The following is a 20,786-nucleotide window of genomic DNA, read 5'->3' as shown; positions in this document are numbered from 1 at the left end:
GGGCCCTGGTGACCACTCCCTCCTCTGGGCTTCTGTGGCATCGCACATTTTCTTGGTCTTTCGAGCACTCTGGTCATGGCTTCTCTGTGCTTCTCAGAGCCACCTTCTCCTACTCATGTCTTTAAATATTGGTGTCCTTAAGGTTCTGCTCAGGATTATTCCTCTCCTCTTTCCAGTTCTGTCCCGAGGTGCTTGTGCATTCCTAGGGTGTGGCGGAGACTCCTAAACCCCTCTCTCCAATCCAAGTACTGCACCTCAGAGCCACATAACCAACTGTCTCTTGACACTTCCACTTAGATGTTCCAGAGACATCTAAAATGGAACATGTCTCAAACAAAACTTGTCTTCAATCCCATGTTTTCCTGTGTCCCCAATCTTGGGGAATAACATCAACATCCATCCACTAAATAAGCCAGATTACCAGGCTCTGTTAATCATAACTCCTAAATATCTTTGGAATCCATCTGTTTCTCTCTACCCTCACTCGCACTGCCCTATTTCAGACCACTATCAAGGATGGGGTGGCTTCAGAGAGATTTTCCTAAGACATAAATATCATCCTGTCACTCCTCTATTTTAAAATTCTTCAGTGGTTCCCCACTGCCTTTTTATTAATCTTAGAATATTTATTAATAATAATCACAAACTCATTACTTGCTAACATAATATATTTTTATAGAAAATAACAATGTTTTCCAAAGCAGAAAAAGAATTAATTAATGAGAAGAATGTCACTGTTTTCTATTTTTGCAAATCTCTTTAACATCTAACTTAATAGAAGATAGTTGGATTCTCATATTGGCTTCTGCATTCAATTCAATATGTTACTTTGGCTTGTGAAGTATATAAAGAAAATCTAGCCACACAGAGATATATAGTTAAAGAAAAAAAAAGTGGAGTACATTAAGAGCCTTTTCAGATAATTGTAGATACTCTTCTTTGATACCACTCAACAAGTCCCCATTGCTTTTAGGATACAATTCAAAGGTCTTAGCATGGCTCACCAGCCTCCTGTTTACCTTCTAATGGTCTTTCTCACCACTCCACCCTCACATTCTAGACTCCTGCCCAGAGCCTTCTCTAATTCCCCATGTCTGGGGTTAGATGCTCTTCTTATGTGCTCTTGTATCTTACTGTACCTTTCCAAAGACAGCAGTTGGTATGTGACATTTCAATTACATATTGACTGTGTGGAATGTCACAGCAGGCTATAAGCTCTGTGAAGGCAGAAACTATCCATCTTGCCGTTGTTTGTAGGCTCAGCCTCATCTACCAGCTGGAATATATAAGTACTTAAGAAATATTTGCTGAATGAATAAACGAAAGGACAAATACACAGTAAAGCATATTGTTAAGTTCTACAGGATTTTCTTCAGCAAATGTACATGTACACGTACAACTAGCAGTTAGTTGTACATGAGGACCTAAGTGGTAGGTTAATAATGAAGGTCTGAGTGGAAGGAGTAGGAGGGGCTAAAGCAAGGAGGCTCAGAGGAGAAAGCAGCTGCTGACAGACACATTCTTTAAGGACATGAGGCACCCTCTCCCTCTAACACAGGAACCAGTACTTACAAGGAACCACTGCTGAGAGACTGTGGTACTGCCTGTGAAACTACAAAGGATAACTCTTTGGATAAGAGGCTATTTGTAATTCACTGCACTGCTTCCAAATGCTCTTTGGAAGCTGCAGCTTGTGATGTAAATATGAACATGCTTAGTTTCATCTATTTATCTTCTATGTGCAGTGCACTGTACAGGGGCCAGGCAAAGAGGGCTGTGACACAAAGAGAAGTGACTAATTTCCTACAGCCCTGAAAGAGCTTAGCTGAGTTGACAAAACAAAGCTACATTAGAAACTAAACAAGAGACACTGAGGATGCAGCATGTGATTAAGGACTAGTGAGAGGCATCTTATCAGACTTAGAACTAACAATAAGCACCACCAATATAGAGGAAAGAAATATCATCACAGGCTGCTGTCACCAGCAATAGTTTCATGGCAAAACTGGAAAAAAAAAGAAAAAGAAAAACAAAACAAAACAAACCCCACTAACACCACCACACACACAAACCAGTAATACATTCATCACTTGGATAAAAGATGGGAGGGACAATTATGAGGCTCAGAATAAATTACATATTTGGAAAACAACTCATCGGTAATGCCTTAAAAACATGACCCGTAGAAGCATGCAGGAGACTGAATCTAACCACGTCAGGTGAAGAGCTACACCCTTACATGTGTACAGAGGGCTATGAACACAGTGTATTAACGACATCCTTCTGAGTTACTTAGCAGCAAGCAGTCTTAGCAAGTGTTGGGAACAAGTAATAAACTAACGGGAAACTAGATGTCACTTGAACAAAATCCCAGCTGGTTTTACAGCACTCGGTTTCACTTTTTCTTTATGGTTTATTGGTTTATCCAACTTGACCAGTTTTGGGGGCTTAGATACTTCAAAATAGAGAGCAGTTTCCATGGTAGTAAGGTCAGGAGACAAAATACATCCTTTGGCTCAGTTTTTAGAGCCTTCGACTTGGGAGACAAAAGTTTCCGATGGTTCTGCTGCTCTCTGTCGCATCTCTTCTTCCTCTTTCTCGCTCTGGTCGGCTCGAGTTTCAGAGGTCACGGCCTTGCCTGTCCATTCCATTCCCGGTTGGGAGGGCCAGAGCCATAGGAACTGGTCTAGGGACTGACTGGGGTGGCAGCAAGAAGAGGGTGAGGGGACATCTAGAGAGTCTATCATCAGGAAGTTGTGCGACAGCCTAGGATACAACTCACAGCTCAGCTACTGCTGCTCCCCGCAAGGAAAACTTCAACTGGTGTGCGAGCGAATGGACATGTGTCCCGAGTCTTGTGTGTCTGGGTTGATGACTTTCCTCTTGAGAGGCCTGAGACTCCTACCACAGCTGATCTTACTTCTGAGACACGGGTACAATTTTAACAACAGGCTAGATCAGTTTCAACTTTAGCTGCAAACTCAAGAGACACATATTTTCCCCTTGCTTCAACAAAGCAGGGCTCCTGGTAAACTCCTGTTGAGGGAGTCACAGTGGGGCAGGGGCAAGGACTCTGGAAAAGAGCAGTAGGATTCAAATTTCGGTTCACTATACACTCTGGTGACAGGCTCTGGGCAAACTGACTGGGGTGAGGATGAAATGTGGTATTGGGAATGCCGTGCTGAGCCATATAGAGAACACTCATGTGTGTCACTGTTTTCCAAAGGCTGGCTGACCCACCACTCTCTTCTAATGGTGACCTTTTCTTCCAGGGAGAGTCAGGATCAAAGATATCCCCACCATTTTGGGGAGGGGTTGGTTTTGATTTTGGTAGAGAATAAGAATGCTCAATCTTTTTTTGTGAGGAGGTGGTGGTGAAGGGTGATGTGAGGGAGACAATGAGCTCCCCACAGACCCAGCCTCAGGTTGGGCATATCTGGCATAGGAAGATGACACCTATCTCTTGTTTTAAGGCTTTTTTACTATCTTAATTTGATTTACATGTTTGTGAACACTGAACACAAGTTATGGTAAGGATTGCACAGGATAAGAACTTTAATACAGCTTCCTTGAAAATATGAATGAAAGAGCATCTTTCAGCATGCAGAGTACCAATTTATGCATTATATCTTTTGTTTCCTCTCTTCCTTGCCAAATTTTTGGTCATTTTTTTTCCTCCTTAAACTTACCTCTACACAAAAATTATTAAATAAAAGTCAAAATTAAAATTAGTTCTGGTACTTGTTACCAGTAAGTGTTCTGAAAGAAGAGGAGGTGAAACTCATTATTAAAAATGAGATTGGTGATTACTCAAGCTCTCTTTTTACATCTCCTTCCCCAGAGAGGTCATCCATTTTCACATCTTCAGCGACCACCTCTCATTCCCTTACTTGTCCTCCAACAAGCACTGTGGAGTGAAGACTGCAACTTTCCTATCTAATGTTAGGCTAGCATTGCCTGAGAGCCTGGCGACTCTTTTAGACTCAACTCTCTACTTCGTACATCAAATCTAGGCAATTCTCAAGTACCAGTGACTTTTCTTTTGAAGAGGGTATGCCATTGTTTAAGTCTCTGTTGTCCCACTATGAGATTAAGCCAACAGCCTCTTGGATAACATCACTGCTACAATATTGCCCCAATCCAATCTGTACACTACTGCAGGTAAATCTTCATTATAAGCCCTTTCACAGTGCCACTGCCTCAACCGAAAATCTTACTGCATCATATCTAAAGTATTCTGTCTTGTTTTGAAGGTCCTTCAAAACCAGCCCCATTCTAACTATTTCTTACCTTTCCTCTGCAGGTTCATTCCACTCACTGTGCCTCTCACTTATTGCAGACTATGTCTGCTCAAATTGTGCCTGTCAACGAAAATGCCCTCCCCTGTTCCCTCTGACCATCCTTCCTCCTTCCAGTTTGTACAGAGCCCAGCTCTTACTTTACATCTGTAATTGGCTTCTTTCTCGACAATTCAAATTCTTACTGCTCTCCCCCTCTGCTGAACTTCTACGGAACTCAGTCAAGCTGCCAATCTAAGAGAATGTTAACACTGAGTCTAGGTTTCCTTTCCTCATCTGTAAAATGGAAAGCTAGACTAGATGATCCTTAAATTAATAATGAGTTGCCTCTTCCTCAGCAATATATTGAAGAATATCTTGAAAGCCAAGAAGTTGTCTCTCAAAAAGAGATCTTCACTGTTCCAGCAGGAGCCCAATGGCCACCGGCCAGAGCTGTTGTAGGAGGGATTCCTAGGCAGACACTGGTCTAGATAACCTTCATCTTATACTCTGCTGTGCTACTAAAGTGTGTTACTTGCATTGATTAAGGATCTCTAACGAGCTAGGACCCCCCACTCCCTTGCAAATCCAGGCTCAACATGTATGCATACATGTTTATCATTTAAAAGGTATGATTTTAAAAAATCTTGGTATCGCTACTCTGTGCTCTAATTTCGGATAGAAGGTCATGACTCACTTCTCTGGAAATTCCTGGGCTCCTGCTGCTTTATTCACAAAACCACATCTGTCACCCACAGCACCAGGCTGCAGGGTCTGAACCTGGGGTGGGTTCCATGAAATTCAAGGCTTCTCGAGATGATCAGAAGGATTTTTCCTGAGAAACTCTTGAGTACCCCAGTGGTCTGTCCTGCACTAGAATTGTTTTCTGGTTTTGAAAACCCATAGGGATGGCTTTTTTTGGGGAGGAAAAATTTGCAAAATGATTATGAGGACAATTTTTCTAATATACCCCTGTTTAACATTATGTCTGTTACAGGGTACATCTCTAAATTCATTTATGGTTTTAAAAAATGATTAACAAGTGACAAAAGAAAAATTATGAAAAGAGTTAGGATTGTTTATAACTTCTATCTCTCCAAAATACCAACCAAGTACGTCATCATCATTTACTTGTTTTCTTAAATACCATGAGATTGTACCACACACTTTTTTCTCATGAAGACACCAAGGCAGAATGGAAAATAGAAATGATTTTCTCGAGGTCACTTAATGAGTCAGTCTTGGAAAGGGATTAGAATTTAGATTGATCCTATCTGTTCTGAATTTTGTCAAAAAGGTCAGTATGATCAACTACAAGAGCACCAAAAACATAACAGTAGTTTCTGCAAGGAGGTACAGATTGAGATCAACAGCTTAGCTTTAATTTCACTTGAAAATAGAGTGCTTGCACCTAATTTTCATTTAGTTTGCAGATTTTTATCAACTCAGCACTAGTAACTTATTCCATACCTGATACTATACACTTCATACTCATAAAAGAAAAAAGTCATAAAAGAACTAGCTCTAACCGATTAGATTGCTTTGTTGACAAGGCAGCACAGCAACTTGACAAGAATGGTTTTCAAATCAAATTGCACCCAAAAGTGAAAGACCAAAGCTAAAAAGGAAAAGTGCTGAGAAGTGTGCCACGTGCCCGCATGCTGTCTTTAAGGCCGCTTGGGTTAGTCTAGGCTGAGAACTTGCTCCCTTGGACTCCCCTTTGCTACACACACACACACACACACACACACACACACACACACACACACACACGTGTAGGTATAGGTATATAGTTTTCAGGGCTCAACTCAGAATGTACTTCCTCCAGACACTACTTCTTGACCCTCAATGGCTGGGCTAGGTGCTACTCCTAGGAATGCTCATAACACTTTACTATAATTGCCTCTTTCTGTTCTAAGCTCAGGGAGAGGAAGGATCATGTCTTGTTCACTGTGGTGCTCTCCAGAGCCTGGCCAGACACTACACATATTTTGAGGAAAGGATGATAATGGAAATTGCAGTGTTAGTGGGGCCAAGAGGTGAGTAAGAAGCTTACTCAGAAACCTAACCAGATGAAGGGGCAATGAGTGAAACTGGTTTGATGGGATGGCACCTGCCAGCAGAAAGGTCTACTAGGTGGGTCTTGCTACTTAAACACGCTGAGGGATCATCATGCACGCTGCAACATGGATGAACCTCAAAAACATGGTGCTAAGTGAAAGAAGCCAGTCACAAAGGACCAGATAGTGTATGATTCCATTTATATGAAATGTTCAGAATAGGCATATTTATAGAGATGGAAAATAGATTAGTAGTTGCCTAGGGCTAGGGGGTGGGAGGATTGGGGAGTGATTGCTAATGGGTACAGTTTATTTTTGGGGTAATAAAAACGTTCTAAAATTGAAGGTGGTGATGCTTGTACAACTCTGCATATACTAAAAATTACTGAATTGTACACTTTAAGTAGGTGAATTACATAGTATGTAAATTCTATCTCAATAAAGCTATTAAAAAACTTAAAAAATACATTGAGAACCTGAGAGCACTTTTAATACACTAAAAATATTTTACTAAAAATACTTGATTAATGATAGGAACTCTCATGATTTGTAAGGCAGATATGACTCATAATAATGCATATGTTAGATGTTACCTAACAACTGTTGCTGGGGTGGATAAAGAGAAAAACAATTTTCACAGCCACAAAATGTTACTAAGAGAGGGTGAGAGAATATAGCTAACTCAATTCAACCAAATACTGAGAAAATAACTGAAATGCATGTGTGAATAATGGTGAGCTGCTGTAGGCATCAACAACATCTTCTTTCCTTGAACATCAAACAGACTGTTTGTTACTGAAAACAGGTGACAATCATCCAGGAAACACTGGGCAGCCCAAGGAAGTGAAGAGGCTATGACAAAATGAGCACCAACTGACTTCAGTGCTTTGCTGACAAAATTCCCACTTGGCTTATACCAAGCACGATGCATTCACAGCGGGCTTCACCTTAATTCTACTTCTAAAGTAAATGGAGATTTTACAGAAATACCTTATGGAAAGTTTTGTCACCAAGTTCATGTGGTGGTGTACAACTACTATCATCATGAGCCAAGAGAGAAACCAGCGGTTACAGAAATAACAGATGCCCAAACTCAGAGAGAGTTCTGACTTCCCAGTAAAAAGGTGCTTTGACAGCTGCTGGCTACATAATCTAGAGCAGGGGTTTGGCAAATTTTTCCTGTAAAACGTCAGATAGTAAATGTTTTAGGTTTCAAAGACCAAGAAGCAAAATTGAAGATATCATGTAGTTACTTATACAAGCAATGAAAACGTAAAAACCATTCTTAGCTTCAGGTTTGGCCCACAGGCAGTAGCCCATGGACCCTTGTTCTAAAGGTTACCAGTTTTTAAGAGTAATAACTATCAGGTTAGCTCCTAAATCAGGACTCTCAAACTTCCTCAGATTCAGAAAACAGATGTCCAATGCGATCATAACAACTAATACTTGACAGATCTTTCTGGTACATAAAGCGATTTTTATAAATTATTTTAATCCTCATGACAACCCTATTAAATAGAGTGTGTATAGATCTCCCTGTCAACCCAGGGTTGATCCCTTAACTGCAAATTCCTTGCTTTTCATTTATACCCTGCTGCTCTTCTATCATGAGCATATGTGTTTCTCCCATTACGACTAGCAAAAAGAGGGAAATAACGCACTGAGAAGCTGAGGAGACTCATGCAGCAACCCCACTATTCAAATGTTCATTATTACTGGAAATTCCATGACTGCTCTGGAGGTTTGAATGTGCAGAGGCTCTGCAAAGCTTGACTGCAGCCATTCACTATCACTCAGGGAGCAAGCTCTGCCTCACCACCATGAACACCCTGAAAACACAGAGAATACTCATCATCTCCCAACTGGTCTTCTTCCCCCAGCATCACCTTTTCAACTGATCATTCATATTATGGCCAAAGTAATCTTCCTTAGAAACAAATCCAACTTACTCTCCTGCTTAAAAGGCTTCATTGACTCACTACCTTCTTGCAGGACAAAAGAAAAAGCAAATCTTAGGGTGGCATAAGACCGGCTATGTCCTGGCCTCTGCTTTCTCCCCAGCCTCATCTTTCACTGCCTCTTCCTTAGGGAAGCCCCGAGCTCAGGCAAATGTAATTCCTTATTGTTCCCACAGCTGTTTCGAGCCCCTGTGCTTTTTCTCACAAGGTTACCTAAGCCTTAAATACCTCCCTGAATGTTGGCCTCTTCAAGATTCCCTTCAACCACACAGGGCTTCGCTGAATCCCTCAGAGAGAACTTAGACTCTCTTCTTGCTGCACACAAACTCCAACAGAAACCTAGCACTTTGTACTGACTCATCTATCTTCCCCTAGTGGACTGAAAACTTCTTGAAGGCCAGGACAGTGTCATTTACTTTCTCAAGGCTGCACACTGCGGTAGAACCAAAAAGACATAAATCACTAAAACACTAGCTCCTGTCCTTCAAGAGCTCGTATACTACTTGATGAATGAATAAAACACAAACCCATGAAAAGTTACGTAATGGCCCCGGTAGTGGAAAAATGATCCGCAGCTGCAAGTACCAAAATGACTCTGAGATGTCACCGACCATGGAGCCAGCAACTCTGTTGGAGGGAGAGGAGTGAATCTAAGCGCAAGGAGCTGTTGAGAGAAGAGTTAATGTGTATCGAACACACTACCCTTACATAAATTTATGGAAGAATAGGCAAACTATGGGCATGGAAGGAGATGAGAAATAGAAGGAAGAGACTGCAGCATTATTACGTAGTAAACTCAGTTTCCATCACTATGAGTCGGTAAGGTAATCATCTGCGAGTTTCTGGGTAGCAACTACTGTGGAAGTGTCCAGAAAGAACACATCACTGTGCTTGATGATGAAATTAAGGACACTGTACACTGACCCTGCCAGCGCTCTGGTCTCAAGCCCCAGATGAAATAACATCTAGAGTCGTCACACTGTTCATTGTCCTTTAGAGCCATGGAATTTATATACACTTCAGAGCATATTAAAAATGTTTCAGTAGTATAACGCCATAGTTAACTTTAAAGAAGGCAGATGTGACTACCACAAGGATGTCCAAGAATGAAGCCAGCTGATCAGAAGGGAAGTGACGCTTGTCCTTCCTCCACTTCCAATTCATGCGTTACTTCTTAAGGAGCTGCATTCCCACTGAAACTCTTTGAAGAATGGACTAATTCTTGCTGAGTCTAGTGGTCTTTTCTTAGTCATTATCTCTGCTTGGCTTTTTTTTTTGGGAGGGGTGGCATCTGAATCTGTTGAACACCCATTGTCCCACTCTTCCTGAAACATTCTACTCTCCAGGCTCCCTTGCCACAGAACTTTCCTGGTTTTCTCTTCACCCCCGTGGAATTCCTTTTCTTCCTCCTCTCCGTACTCTCTAAACATGTCTCAGGCTGTTTGTAATGGTTTGCTTCACACTTGTCCTCTCAGAGGATATCTGTGTACTTTCCAGCCCTAACTATTCAGTTGGTGTTCAGGACATTAGGTAATTCTGGAAATATTTACTGTATACATATTTAGTCATTAATTCCCCAAATATGTGAGTTCCTACTATGTGCCAGGCATTATTCACATACTGGAGATATAAAGAAAAAAGTCTCGACCCACCCCAAGACACACTGCTGGTAGAGTTAGGGAAGTAAATCAATAGTGAGGGGCAGGAGTGGTGAGTGCCAGGGAAGAGACCCCCAGGGGCTCTAGGACCAGAGAGAGGATCAGACTGGACTGGCAGGCTGGAGAAGGCTTCCCAGAGGAGGTGACACTCGAAACGAATATTGAAGAGTGAACAAGAGTTAGGCAAGCAAAAATTGTGTGTGGGGATGGGGTGGGGCAGGGTGGGGAAGTTGGTATGGGGGAAGTTTGTTTTAGGCAGAGAAAAGGGCAGATGTGAAGGCAAGAAGTGAGAAACAACAGGGCCGTGATAAATTGCAAATAGTTCAGCATGGTTAGCCTAAGGGCTGCACATGGGGCCGGAGGAAGAGATGGGGCTAAAAAGCAGGAAAGGGTCTTGTGTAATGAGTTTTAACTACCTTGAAAGCTCCAGAGAGCTTCTGAAGGATTTTAGTAGGCGTGAAACAATCAGATTTGTGTTTTCACAGAGATCACTCTGGGGGCTGAATTGTGGGGCAGGGTGTAGAGAGCGAGGCAGTCATGACAAGTGAGTAGGTAAGAGGCTACTGTAGAAATCCAGGTAAGCGATGATGGTGGCCTGAACTAAGGCAGTGGGATGAAGCGAGAGGGAATGACAGATTTACACCAGGAAGGTAGACTCTATGGGACTGAATTAGGGGAGGGGGACAAGACAGATATGGATACATAAGAGGGAAAAGTCTGCAGTGAAGCCAAGATATTCTGGTTTGGGCCTTTGGGTAGATGACAGTGCTTTTCATCAGGGTAGGGGGTGAGAAGGAGAAGCAAATTTAGCAAAGAAATGGTAAATTTCAAGGGCCTGTGGAACACTCAAGTAGAGATGTCCAGAAGGCAGGAGGATATTTAGGTCTGGAGCCCAGAACAGAGGAAAGTCTAGCCTGCAGATCCAAATCTGGGAGCCATGGGTTTAACAGAGTGATGACAGCGATGGGCTGGGTGGGCCCCCAGCTGAGAGCATCTAGGGTGAGAAGCTCAGCGGACTGGACCTGGGGAAGCAGCAGAGTTAAGGAGTCAGCAGAAGAGCTAATAAAGAGACTGCCATTATCCTAGCCGAGGCATTCACACAGCTGAGAGCTGGATTTTAGAAATCTCATTCTATCTGTCTCTTCCTCTGTGGTCTCTCCTTTCTCCCATTCATCTTACACACTGCAAAAAGATGAATTTTTCTGAAATAACTGTCCTACCTTTATTACTGACTAAACCACTCTTCACAGCCTCCAATGTCAAAACCCAAATCTGCTGTCAGGATTAAAAGTACCACTCTTTATTACAGTTGCTGAATTATTTCCCATTTCTCACGACGGAGCCTACCACACTCCAGTCAAACAGATCTCTTTGAGGTCTTTCCTTTCCAGGGCCTCTTTATCATCTCCAGGCCTCCCTGACTCTTACTGATCCTCTCCTCTAGGATAACCCGCCTCATCCTCTCTGCCCACCCAAATCCTGCCCATCCTTCTAGTGCTCGAACCCTACTTGCACAGTATCAGTCCACACTGATGGTGCTCTTCTCCATCTATTACTTCCCGGGATACTCTGGTCAATATTTCATTGTTCACGGATACTTATCTAATTCAAGGATATCTGCCCAAGCTCCCTGAAGTTGATCACAAACTCATTAAGGGAAAGGGCATGTTCTTCACTTCTTTGTGCTCAGAGAGTACCCAGTCTTGATCAGAGGGAGTCTCAAGTAATGACCGACTGACTGACTGTGACCCCAGAGCCAAGTGAGGACCACAACAAGCACTAAGCGGCTGCCAGGTGGCAAGATGAAATAGGACAGAAGCAGGCAAAAGAAATATAAAGATATACATTGAAACAAGACTTTAGCACTATTTTGGAATGCTTGAAATTAAAAACTGTGGACAGATCAATCTAATGTATAGTAATTAGTAACTGAATGACTTTCTGACCAAATAAACGCTAGGTTCCATGAAAAACATCTGAAAACCAAACACTTTTAAAAAAATAGATTTATTTTAAGTGCAATAACAATTTGAGCTTGCCTACAAGAAAAGATACAAGGACACTGAAACAAACAAAAAGATATCTTAAAAACATACAGAAGGTGAAAACAAAAGTTGTAACTTCGGGACAAACAGTTAATTTGATTGAACATTAAACTTGGCACTGAGTTTCCTGCTAGCCAAAGCAAAAAACGAAAGAAAAAAAATCACAAGGAGCTCTCCTTAATGGGAGGCAGCACGATGAAGGATTAGGCAGAGGCCTTGGAGTTGGACACATCTGGGTCCCAATCCTGTACTCCCATTGGCAGCTGTGTGTCCTTGGGCAAGCCAGCACCCCCAAACCCCAGGGGAAATGGAGGAAATAGCTTTATCTCTCAAGGCTGACATTGGGAATAAATGAGGAGGGAACTGAGTAAGCCTAGGACGAAAGAAATAGTGTGCTCTTTACTCTAGCAAACCATTTAATGTAAGGCCTCTGGAAAGAGTCCAGAGGCTGGGATTCTGAACCTCAGACCTACTGGGGGCAAGACCAAGCTCGGAAAATGAAGGAGCATGCCAAGAAGTGGGCAGAGCCCCAGACCAAAGGACATCACTGCACAGTGGCCTGGCTGGAATGCACTCTCCAGGAGGGCAGGGATTTTGGTCTGTTTTAGTCATCAATGACTAGTCCTTGGGCTGTGCAACCTGGCAGATCCTACTGTATTCAAAGTACCTGCGGTGGAGAAAGACACCATGTGGAGTTTACAGCAAGCCACAAGGAATAAGTACGAGATAGACCCCTAGGGTACTGGAGCAAGAGCATGCAAACGTAACAGAAAACTATATACTTTAGAAAAACTGCTGCTAGACCCTGGGGGACAAGAAGTGCCTCATCATGGGTATAAAGTGGGCATGTGGTCACAAGTGTGAGACCTACCAAGTTCCAAGGTCAGGTGGGCCCAAAGAAACCCACTGTCAGACGGAAGTGGTGAAGCTAGGGTCAGCATGAGCAGGGCCAGGGGGCACAGGTGAGCTGCAGAAGCATGTATGCCAGACCAGCATGTCAATCACCTCTGTTGTACCAAAACCTCTTCCCTCATTCACACCGCCTGTCACAAGAGGGTGGGTCCTTATAACGAAGAGACAGAGGAGGAAAATGGCCAAATTTGGTTCACATGTTGGTTGGCTCAGTACATAGTAAGAGCTGAAAATGGACCATGGCTGCACTATAGCTCCACTTAAGGGTGACGTTGAAAGACAGTGACGAGGAGAAATCCTCCCAATGGGCAGAGCTTGGGCAGTACATTTGGTTATCCACTTTATGTGGAAAGAGAAACAACCTGAGGTAATAACATATATGGATAGGATTCACTGGACATGGTAAATGACTTGGTTGTCTGGTCAGGGGACTGGAAGGTAGGGGACCAAGAGACCTGAGGAAGAGGCATGTGGATATAGCTAAAGGAATAGGCATGAAGTGTGACATTTATGTCTTGCTGGTTAATGTCTACCATGGACATCCATCACAGAAGAGGGAGACAAGATGACTCAGCTGATTCACATCTGCCAGCCTCCATCACCAGCCACCCCCGTGTTGGCACATAAACAGTGTAGCCATGCTGGCAGGGATGGGACTATGCATAGGTCCCACTCTCTAAGGTGAACCCTGCTACTGACAGCAACAGAGACCACTGATGAACCTGCCATATTACCATCCCTCAAGGAGAACCGACAGCCACTTAGTGCCAGGTAGACTATACTGGGTCCTTTTCACTCTGGAAGGAGCAGGTTATGGACTGAAATGTGTCCCCCCAAAATTCATAGGCTGAAGTCCCTAACCCCTAATGTGACCGTATTTGGTGATAAGGCCTTTAAAGAGGTAATGAAGGTTAAATGAGGTCATAAGGGCGGGGCCCTAATCCAATAGGACTGGTGTCCTTATAAGAGATACTAAGAGCATGCAATTGAAAAGGCTGTGTGAGGACATAGCAAGAAGGTGGTTGTCTGAAAGCCAAGGAGAGCCCTCACCAGATGCCAACCCTGCCAGTACCTTAATCTTGGACTTCTAGCCTCCAGAACACTGAGAAAAATAATTTCCCCCATTTGGGGAATCTAGGCTTCCTGTCCCTGCAACTCTAGATTTCATGGGTTTACACACCTTGGCTCACAGGAGGGGAACACTTCCATCAGGGGACAAAGCAAGAATGTCATTACTTTTTAAGTTACAGCAGTTGCTCAGTCATTTTGGGCTCTTGTGCCGAAAGACCAGCAGGCAAGGAAAGGAGTCATTATCCTAGCAAGAGTAATTAACCCTGATCATCAGGAAAAGGTATGGCTACAGGCACAAGGGGGGAGGATATGTGTGGCACCCAGGTGACCACCTGGGCATCGCCTGGTACTCCCTTGTCCAATTTTTACAGTAAATGGATAAGTGCAGCAGATACAGCCTGAGAAGGGCCTGGTGACCAGGGACTCAGACTTCACAGGGATGAGAGTACGCACCACTTCATCAAGTAAGACTTCCGGCCAAGGTGAGGGGACTCTCGAACGGACACTAGAGGAGGGAGATGATGAGTGTGGCCTTGAGACCAGCTTCAGCAGAAGGGGGTGTAGTTTGTCCTGCTAACCTTCCTTGTGAAGGTTCCTCCCAGGAAAAGAGTGCCACTGGAATCTTGGAGGAGCTGCTCCAAGAACTTAAGTAAAACAAGAAGATCCAAGTGGCACGAGGGGTGGATGCTGTGGTCTGCTGCTCAGATCCCCCACCTCCCTCAGGACCAAAGCTCTCCATCTTCCCGGCGCTGGGGTTTTGGCACCTGACAGTTCTAAAGAGACACCCTCTCTGTGATGGCCTGCATCCGGGGAGAGCCAGTCGGCCCAAGACCTGTAATCTGCACCAATGACTGGTTGCTGGAGGTTTCAAGTTCAGCTCCTTGTCTGAATTTGGGACAACATGGAAGGGCTCTCCCAACTCCACAGCTCTCCATGAGATTAGCTCAAGTCATCTGTGTAACTGTTGTTCAAAGTCTCCCTCTGTCCTTCATCACCACTCCCCCAAGATGCTGATCCTGACAGCATTCTCCCATAAACTTCATGCACAGAAATCTGCCTGGGCACACCAACCTGAGAAATACAACTCTTCTGGCTTGTTCATGAGCACAAGATCCATAGTTATCTAATGGGGAATCTCCTTCCAGGTCTTCCAAAGGGACTTTAATCAATCTATTTTCTCCAAATCTGCTCTTCTGATGTTGGTGAAATGGCGCTGTCATCCATCTATCCCATTATCTAAGCCAGGAACCTCAGAATCATACACTACTTCTTTCTCTCCTTCATAGCTCTGTCCATCCCACTTGGAAAATATTTACATTCACCATTACTCACTTTTTCGGACACTGATCATTCTGAGTTCTCATACTTTTCATTCTTCCCTCTGTTTCCTTGAAGGGTTTACCTCCTTCTCCTGCTAAATACAAGGCTTAGTCTATAGCCTATGTTCATCTTGGATGTAATTCTCTTACAGAACTCATCTAGCGCTTTGCTTTCATCTCTCAACCCTACAAAGTTGACTCCATGATCTACACTTCCAGCTTTGACTTCTCTAAGAGAGATGTCTGTCCTCTATATTTAACTACATCATGGGTATGGTATCTTTATTGTATGTTCCAGAGTCACCTCAAATTCAAATACATCTGTAGGGAACGACCTTTGCATTTCTCTTTCACTTGTAGACTCAGCCTCTTTCTTCCCACCCCAGATATAAACTCTGGGACCCACATCTCCAATGGGACAGCAGAGATGTCATACCTGATTTCACTTCTCCAGACCATTGTGAGGCCTGCAGACCTACTTCTCCCACACAATGAAGGCAGGAGATAGGCAGATGGCAAGAGAGAACAGTCGTCTCTCTCATACCCTAGAGGGTAAAGAAGATGGAAATGAGAAATGAAGAGCCCAGTGTGCTGGATCACAAAAGTGTCAAAGACAGATCACGTATGAGGTTTTAGCAAGACATACAGTGACCTCTGAAAGACAAGTGTGGTGTCAGATTGTTTGGATACAGCAGTTTTGTAGATAAATGCTCAACATTTCCTGATGATTAATGACAAGGCTAAGAAAACACAACATTTATTTGATTTACTCTTTGGTTTTTCCCCTGAAAATGTTCTTACCTTCAAATTCTTTCCATTTCAACCAAGGAAAATCAAGAAGTTTTACATTTGCTCTTCACTCCAGAGCACATGATAATAAGCATTTTAACAGGAAGACACTGCGGCTTTTACAAGATTATAAAAACAGATAAATATCACGTCTTGTTAACTAGGTTGGTGTTTCTCTAAGAAATAATGTTTATCTAATAGAAGTGGAACAAGAATGTCCAGTTTGACCAGTCTTTCAGTTGCAATTTATTTTTTTACTTCTTAAAAAAATGAAGAAAGGCCACTATCCGAGACCTACATTCTATTTGGAAACATGTCAAAATATCCACATTGCAGTGCACAGGAATAAAATGTAGTCTCTACCACATATACAGCTACAGAGGAAAAGTTTACTTAGGCCACTGAGTATTTTTGAGTTTTTAATTATTATTATTATTTACCTGCTGCTGTCTCTGTCGCCTCGCTTGCGCAAACTGAGAGAGCATCAGCTGCCGATCAAGCAGCTCCATTCTTTGCTGTCTCTGGATGTCTACTGTGGCCCCCATCCCGATTCTGGCTTCGGTGGCGGGTTCTGAAGATGAGAAGATGGGCTCAAGTGTCCAAGAGAAGAACTTTGCCATCCAGCTGGGGATGCAGAGCACCTGATGAACTTGTAACATTTTGCTGTTGTAGCAGATACCGGAAATCTAAAAGAAAAAAGTCCAACTGGATTGTTTAAATGTAATAAAAGTTTAAAGAACATATTTAACATAGAAATCAATAACCACAAAATACTTTTGATGGTATTTTTCTTCACTCTAGCAGGGTTGGGTGATAACCAAAACTCCTACCAAGTTGCAGAATACTAAGCAGTACAAATCAACAAAAAATTTAATTTACTCAGTAAACAAATTTGTTTTTATTAAGTTAGAAGAGATAGCAAAATCCCAATCATTTAACACTCAAAGTACTAGTAAAATATTTAGAAAACAATGCTTTCACTTAAAAAAAAGTCATAAAATATCTGATTATCAAAACACTTTCACACTAACTCTGTGGTTACTCTTATTGGCAGATGGCCAGCAGAGAGAGATACTGGCAGAAAACAACTTTGATGTTCAATGACATAATCTAGCCATATAATAACTTTATCAGACAATAAGGACAATCTAGAGTTTACATAGATTTTTAATAAAGTTTTCAAGTATTGATTTTTCTAGGTTTTTAAATCCTGGCCAATAGTTAACAATTAACAATTCTGTTTATAAACAAGCCTTTTTTCATCTTTAAGGTAATTTATATGGTAAGAGAAGTCTAAAGATTCTCTATGGGTTTCTAGGTAAAAATAAGTATGGTTATTCTTTTGTAAAAAAAATCTTTAATTTGTGAATTTGATTCTTAGTATAAGAAGTTATTCATAGCAAATTAGGGTAGATTTGAAAATTTTCTGTTTAAAAGGAGAAAAGTACATTTTAATGTTCTATTAATAACAATGAAGTTAATTAATTAGGCAAGATTTTATTGAGCACATGTTAGAGACCAGGCCCCTGTTCTAGGCACTTGGAATATAGCCAAAGACAATATAAACAAGGTCCTACTCTCACAGAGGTAACAGCGGCGAATATGAAGAACAGAGAAGAAACAATTCTAGACAAGTTCTATGAAGAAAATAAAGTGACGTGGAACAGGGCCTTTCTTTAGGTCGGGCAGTCAAGGAAGCTCTGGAGGAAGTGACATGATTGAAGATATTAGAGATGGTGGGGTGCCAGTGATTTGAAAAATTGGAGGAAGAACATTTCAGGCAGAGAAAACAGCAAATGCAACGCAGGAATGAGTTTGGGAGTATCTAATAGAAATCTCTGTGGAGCTATCAAGTGTGTAGCTGGATATATAAATCTGGAATTCAAGGGAAAAGCTAGCAGAGATAAAGATTTGGGAGTCACTGGATTAGATGGTGTTTAAAACAATGGGACTAGATGAGATAATATGGAGGTCGGGGACATATAACAGAAGAGAGAAGAGGACTTAGGATTGAACCCAGGGGTACACCAATATTTTGTGAATGGACAGAGGAGGAGGAGCCAGCAAGGAAATGTGAGAAGGGGCTGCTAGTGAACACAAGGAAAACTAGGAGAGTTTAGTACCACTGAAGCTAACAGTATAGTGTTTGAAGAGGGGAATGGTCAGCTATGTCTAATGCAGCTCAGAGTCTAATAAAGAAAGAGGAAAACGACCATTGGGTTTGGTATAATGGAGGCGTCTGGTGACCTTAGAAGAACAGTTCTGGTGCAGTGGTAGGAGCAAAAGACAGACTTGGAGCAGGCTGAAGAGTGAACAGTGGAAGACTTTTGGTTTCAAATAATTTCCATGCCACTTCTCTCAAAAATGGTACAAAACAACAAAGAAAACGAAAACAGAAACAGACTCCACATGCAGTGAAACTAGAAAGTGAAGAGGAGTAGAATATGCCACCCCAAAATATGCCACTTTGGCATGTTGATTATTTTAAATTACAGTTACCTGAGAAACAGCCGATGCAAGAAGGACACTCTGACCCTCCTTTGTTCCCCTGAAAGTAGGAAATACATCACCCATGTGAAGGGATCCTGCCTGTACCAGGAGGGTAAAAGGCATTCTTATTGCCACAGACAGGGAATGCAAGGCAGAGAAGGCTGTATAAACAAATCTTGTTACTTCCTCACTAATTTACTACCCCAAGCCCAAACTTCTTGTCTCTTCAATTCTTCACAAATTCAATGTTTCTTTGTCTAAAAGGTATAAAAGCTGCCTCCTTTGGTCACTTCTTTGAGCCTCATATCTTTGGGGGTCCTGTACATATGAAATGAAATTTGTTTTTTCCTGCTAATTTGTCTTACATTACTTTAATTAGTAGACCAGCCAAAGAACCTAGAAGGGAAGAAAAAAGTTTTCCTCCCCTATAAAAGCATCTGTAATCATGAACTACACTAACAAAATGCGAAACACGTTGAGTAATTAGAAATCACTTAGCGTATGAGAAGAAGGGTAAGTCCAAATGCTGGCAGAGGGTCTCCTGGAGCTCAGACAGGTTCAGGGACTAGAGGCACCAGCTACTGTGGATGGCAGGAGTGAAGTGGAGGATTACTTAACTCTGTGTAAGAAGCAATCCGAATTCCTCCCCACACAGAGCATGGCCCATATCTACTCTCCTCTTCTCTACAGTGAGAAGGTAAAAGCTCTGCAGGGCATGGATCAAAGAGGCTCTGAAGGGGGTAGAACAGGCCCAGACAGGAGGCCTGCGGCTCTACACAAGCGGATTCCATTCAGACAGAGGCCCTCAGTGAATGTCTCATAGAGCTTCCAGAAGAAGACAACAGAGAGAATATGGGGAGAGGGAGACAACAGTTCAAGAGATAATAGCTGAGAGTTTTCCAGAATTAATAAAGAATATAAATCCTCAGATTGAAAACGCAAGAGTCTCAAGAAGGATTATAAAATGAAATTTATATCTAGATCTATTGCAGTGAAACAAAGAAAGAAATCCTTAAGAGTAACCAGAGAAAAACATAGACTGCCTAGAAAGAAAAAACAATGAACTATCAGCAGATAACTGCAACAAAAACTATGAGATACTCAGGAATAAATAGAATAAAAAAATATGTAAGGCCTTTATAGAGAAAACTAAAAAACTATAATAAAGGAAATTTAAAAAAATCCTAGTAATAAATAAAGATATCACATCCATGAATGGGAAGATACAAAAAAGATACCAATTTTCGCCAAATTAATATAAATTCAAAATAAAATCTTAACATGGTTTTTTGTTGGAACTTAAACAATCCTAAAATTCATATGGAATATTTAAGGTTTAAACTTTAAAAACACAATGTTGGGACAAAGAGGCCAGACACAAAAGATTGCATACATTATGATTCCACTTTTGTAAATGGATCAATCTGAACTATACATCAAGTGGGAAAATCATAAAGCAAAGCATGAAGGTGACAACCATATGTCCCAGGAGAGCAGTCAAGGGAGGGAGGGGCGCCGAGGGGTTCCAGGACTGGCAGTGCTCTGACCTGTGTGGGGGTTTTTGGGTGTGTTCACTTTTTAGTGATTGGTTCGGCTTCATGACATTTATAGTTCATGCACATTTTGGTATGTGTTATATATATCACAATTAAAAGATTTAAAATCAAGAATAAAGGATCCAGAATAGCCAAGGTAATTTTAAAGAAACATAATAAAACCTATCAGATTTCAAGATATGCTATAAAGTTTGAGTAATCAAAATAGTGTGGTCTTTATGTAGAGCTACTCAAATAGACCTAAAGAACAAGAGCGTAGAAACAGACTTGTGAGTACAAGGGCACCTGGTATACAGCACAAACGGGTAAATTAGAGGGAAAAGGATACACAAGCTATACATAAGGATAAAGACAAAACAGGTCCCCCTTCCTGATACTATACACAAACTCCCGATGGATTAAGGACACAAATATAATTTATAAAACTGTAAATCTTTCTGTACAAAATACAGAAGGAACATCTTTTTGGCATTGGGATGGGGAAGGATTTGTAAATAAGAAACATAAAGCACAAGTCATAAGAGAAAACATACACTTCACAATTTAAAAACTACATTACGCCAAAAGTTACCATAAATGAAGTGAAAAGACAAGTAAGAGCCTGGGAGAAGGTATTTAGAATTCTTATAAGTCAACAAGGTAGAGTTCAGA

General features: G+C 41.9%; 1 protein-coding gene across 1 annotated transcript in view; it reads right to left on the bottom strand.

Annotated features, from left to right (window-relative positions):
- UBAC2 (UBA domain containing 2) overlaps nucleotides 1–20,786 on the bottom strand; it is a 166,695-nt gene that overhangs the window by 25,754 nt on the left and 120,155 nt on the right. Inside the window, exon 7 of the mRNA XM_058548419.1 lies at nucleotides 16,530–16,775. Within this exon, the coding sequence (XP_058404402.1) occupies nucleotides 16,530–16,775 (246 nt within the window). The remainder of the gene's footprint in view (nucleotides 1–16,529; nucleotides 16,776–20,786) is intronic.

This window comes from Diceros bicornis, chromosome 9 (assembly GCF_020826845.1).
Source record: "Diceros bicornis minor isolate mBicDic1 chromosome 9, mDicBic1.mat.cur, whole genome shotgun sequence".
NCBI lineage: Eukaryota > Metazoa > Chordata > Mammalia > Perissodactyla > Rhinocerotidae > Diceros > Diceros bicornis.
Note: the sequence above shows the minus strand (reverse complement) of the source record. Positions and strands in the feature narration are given on the sequence as shown.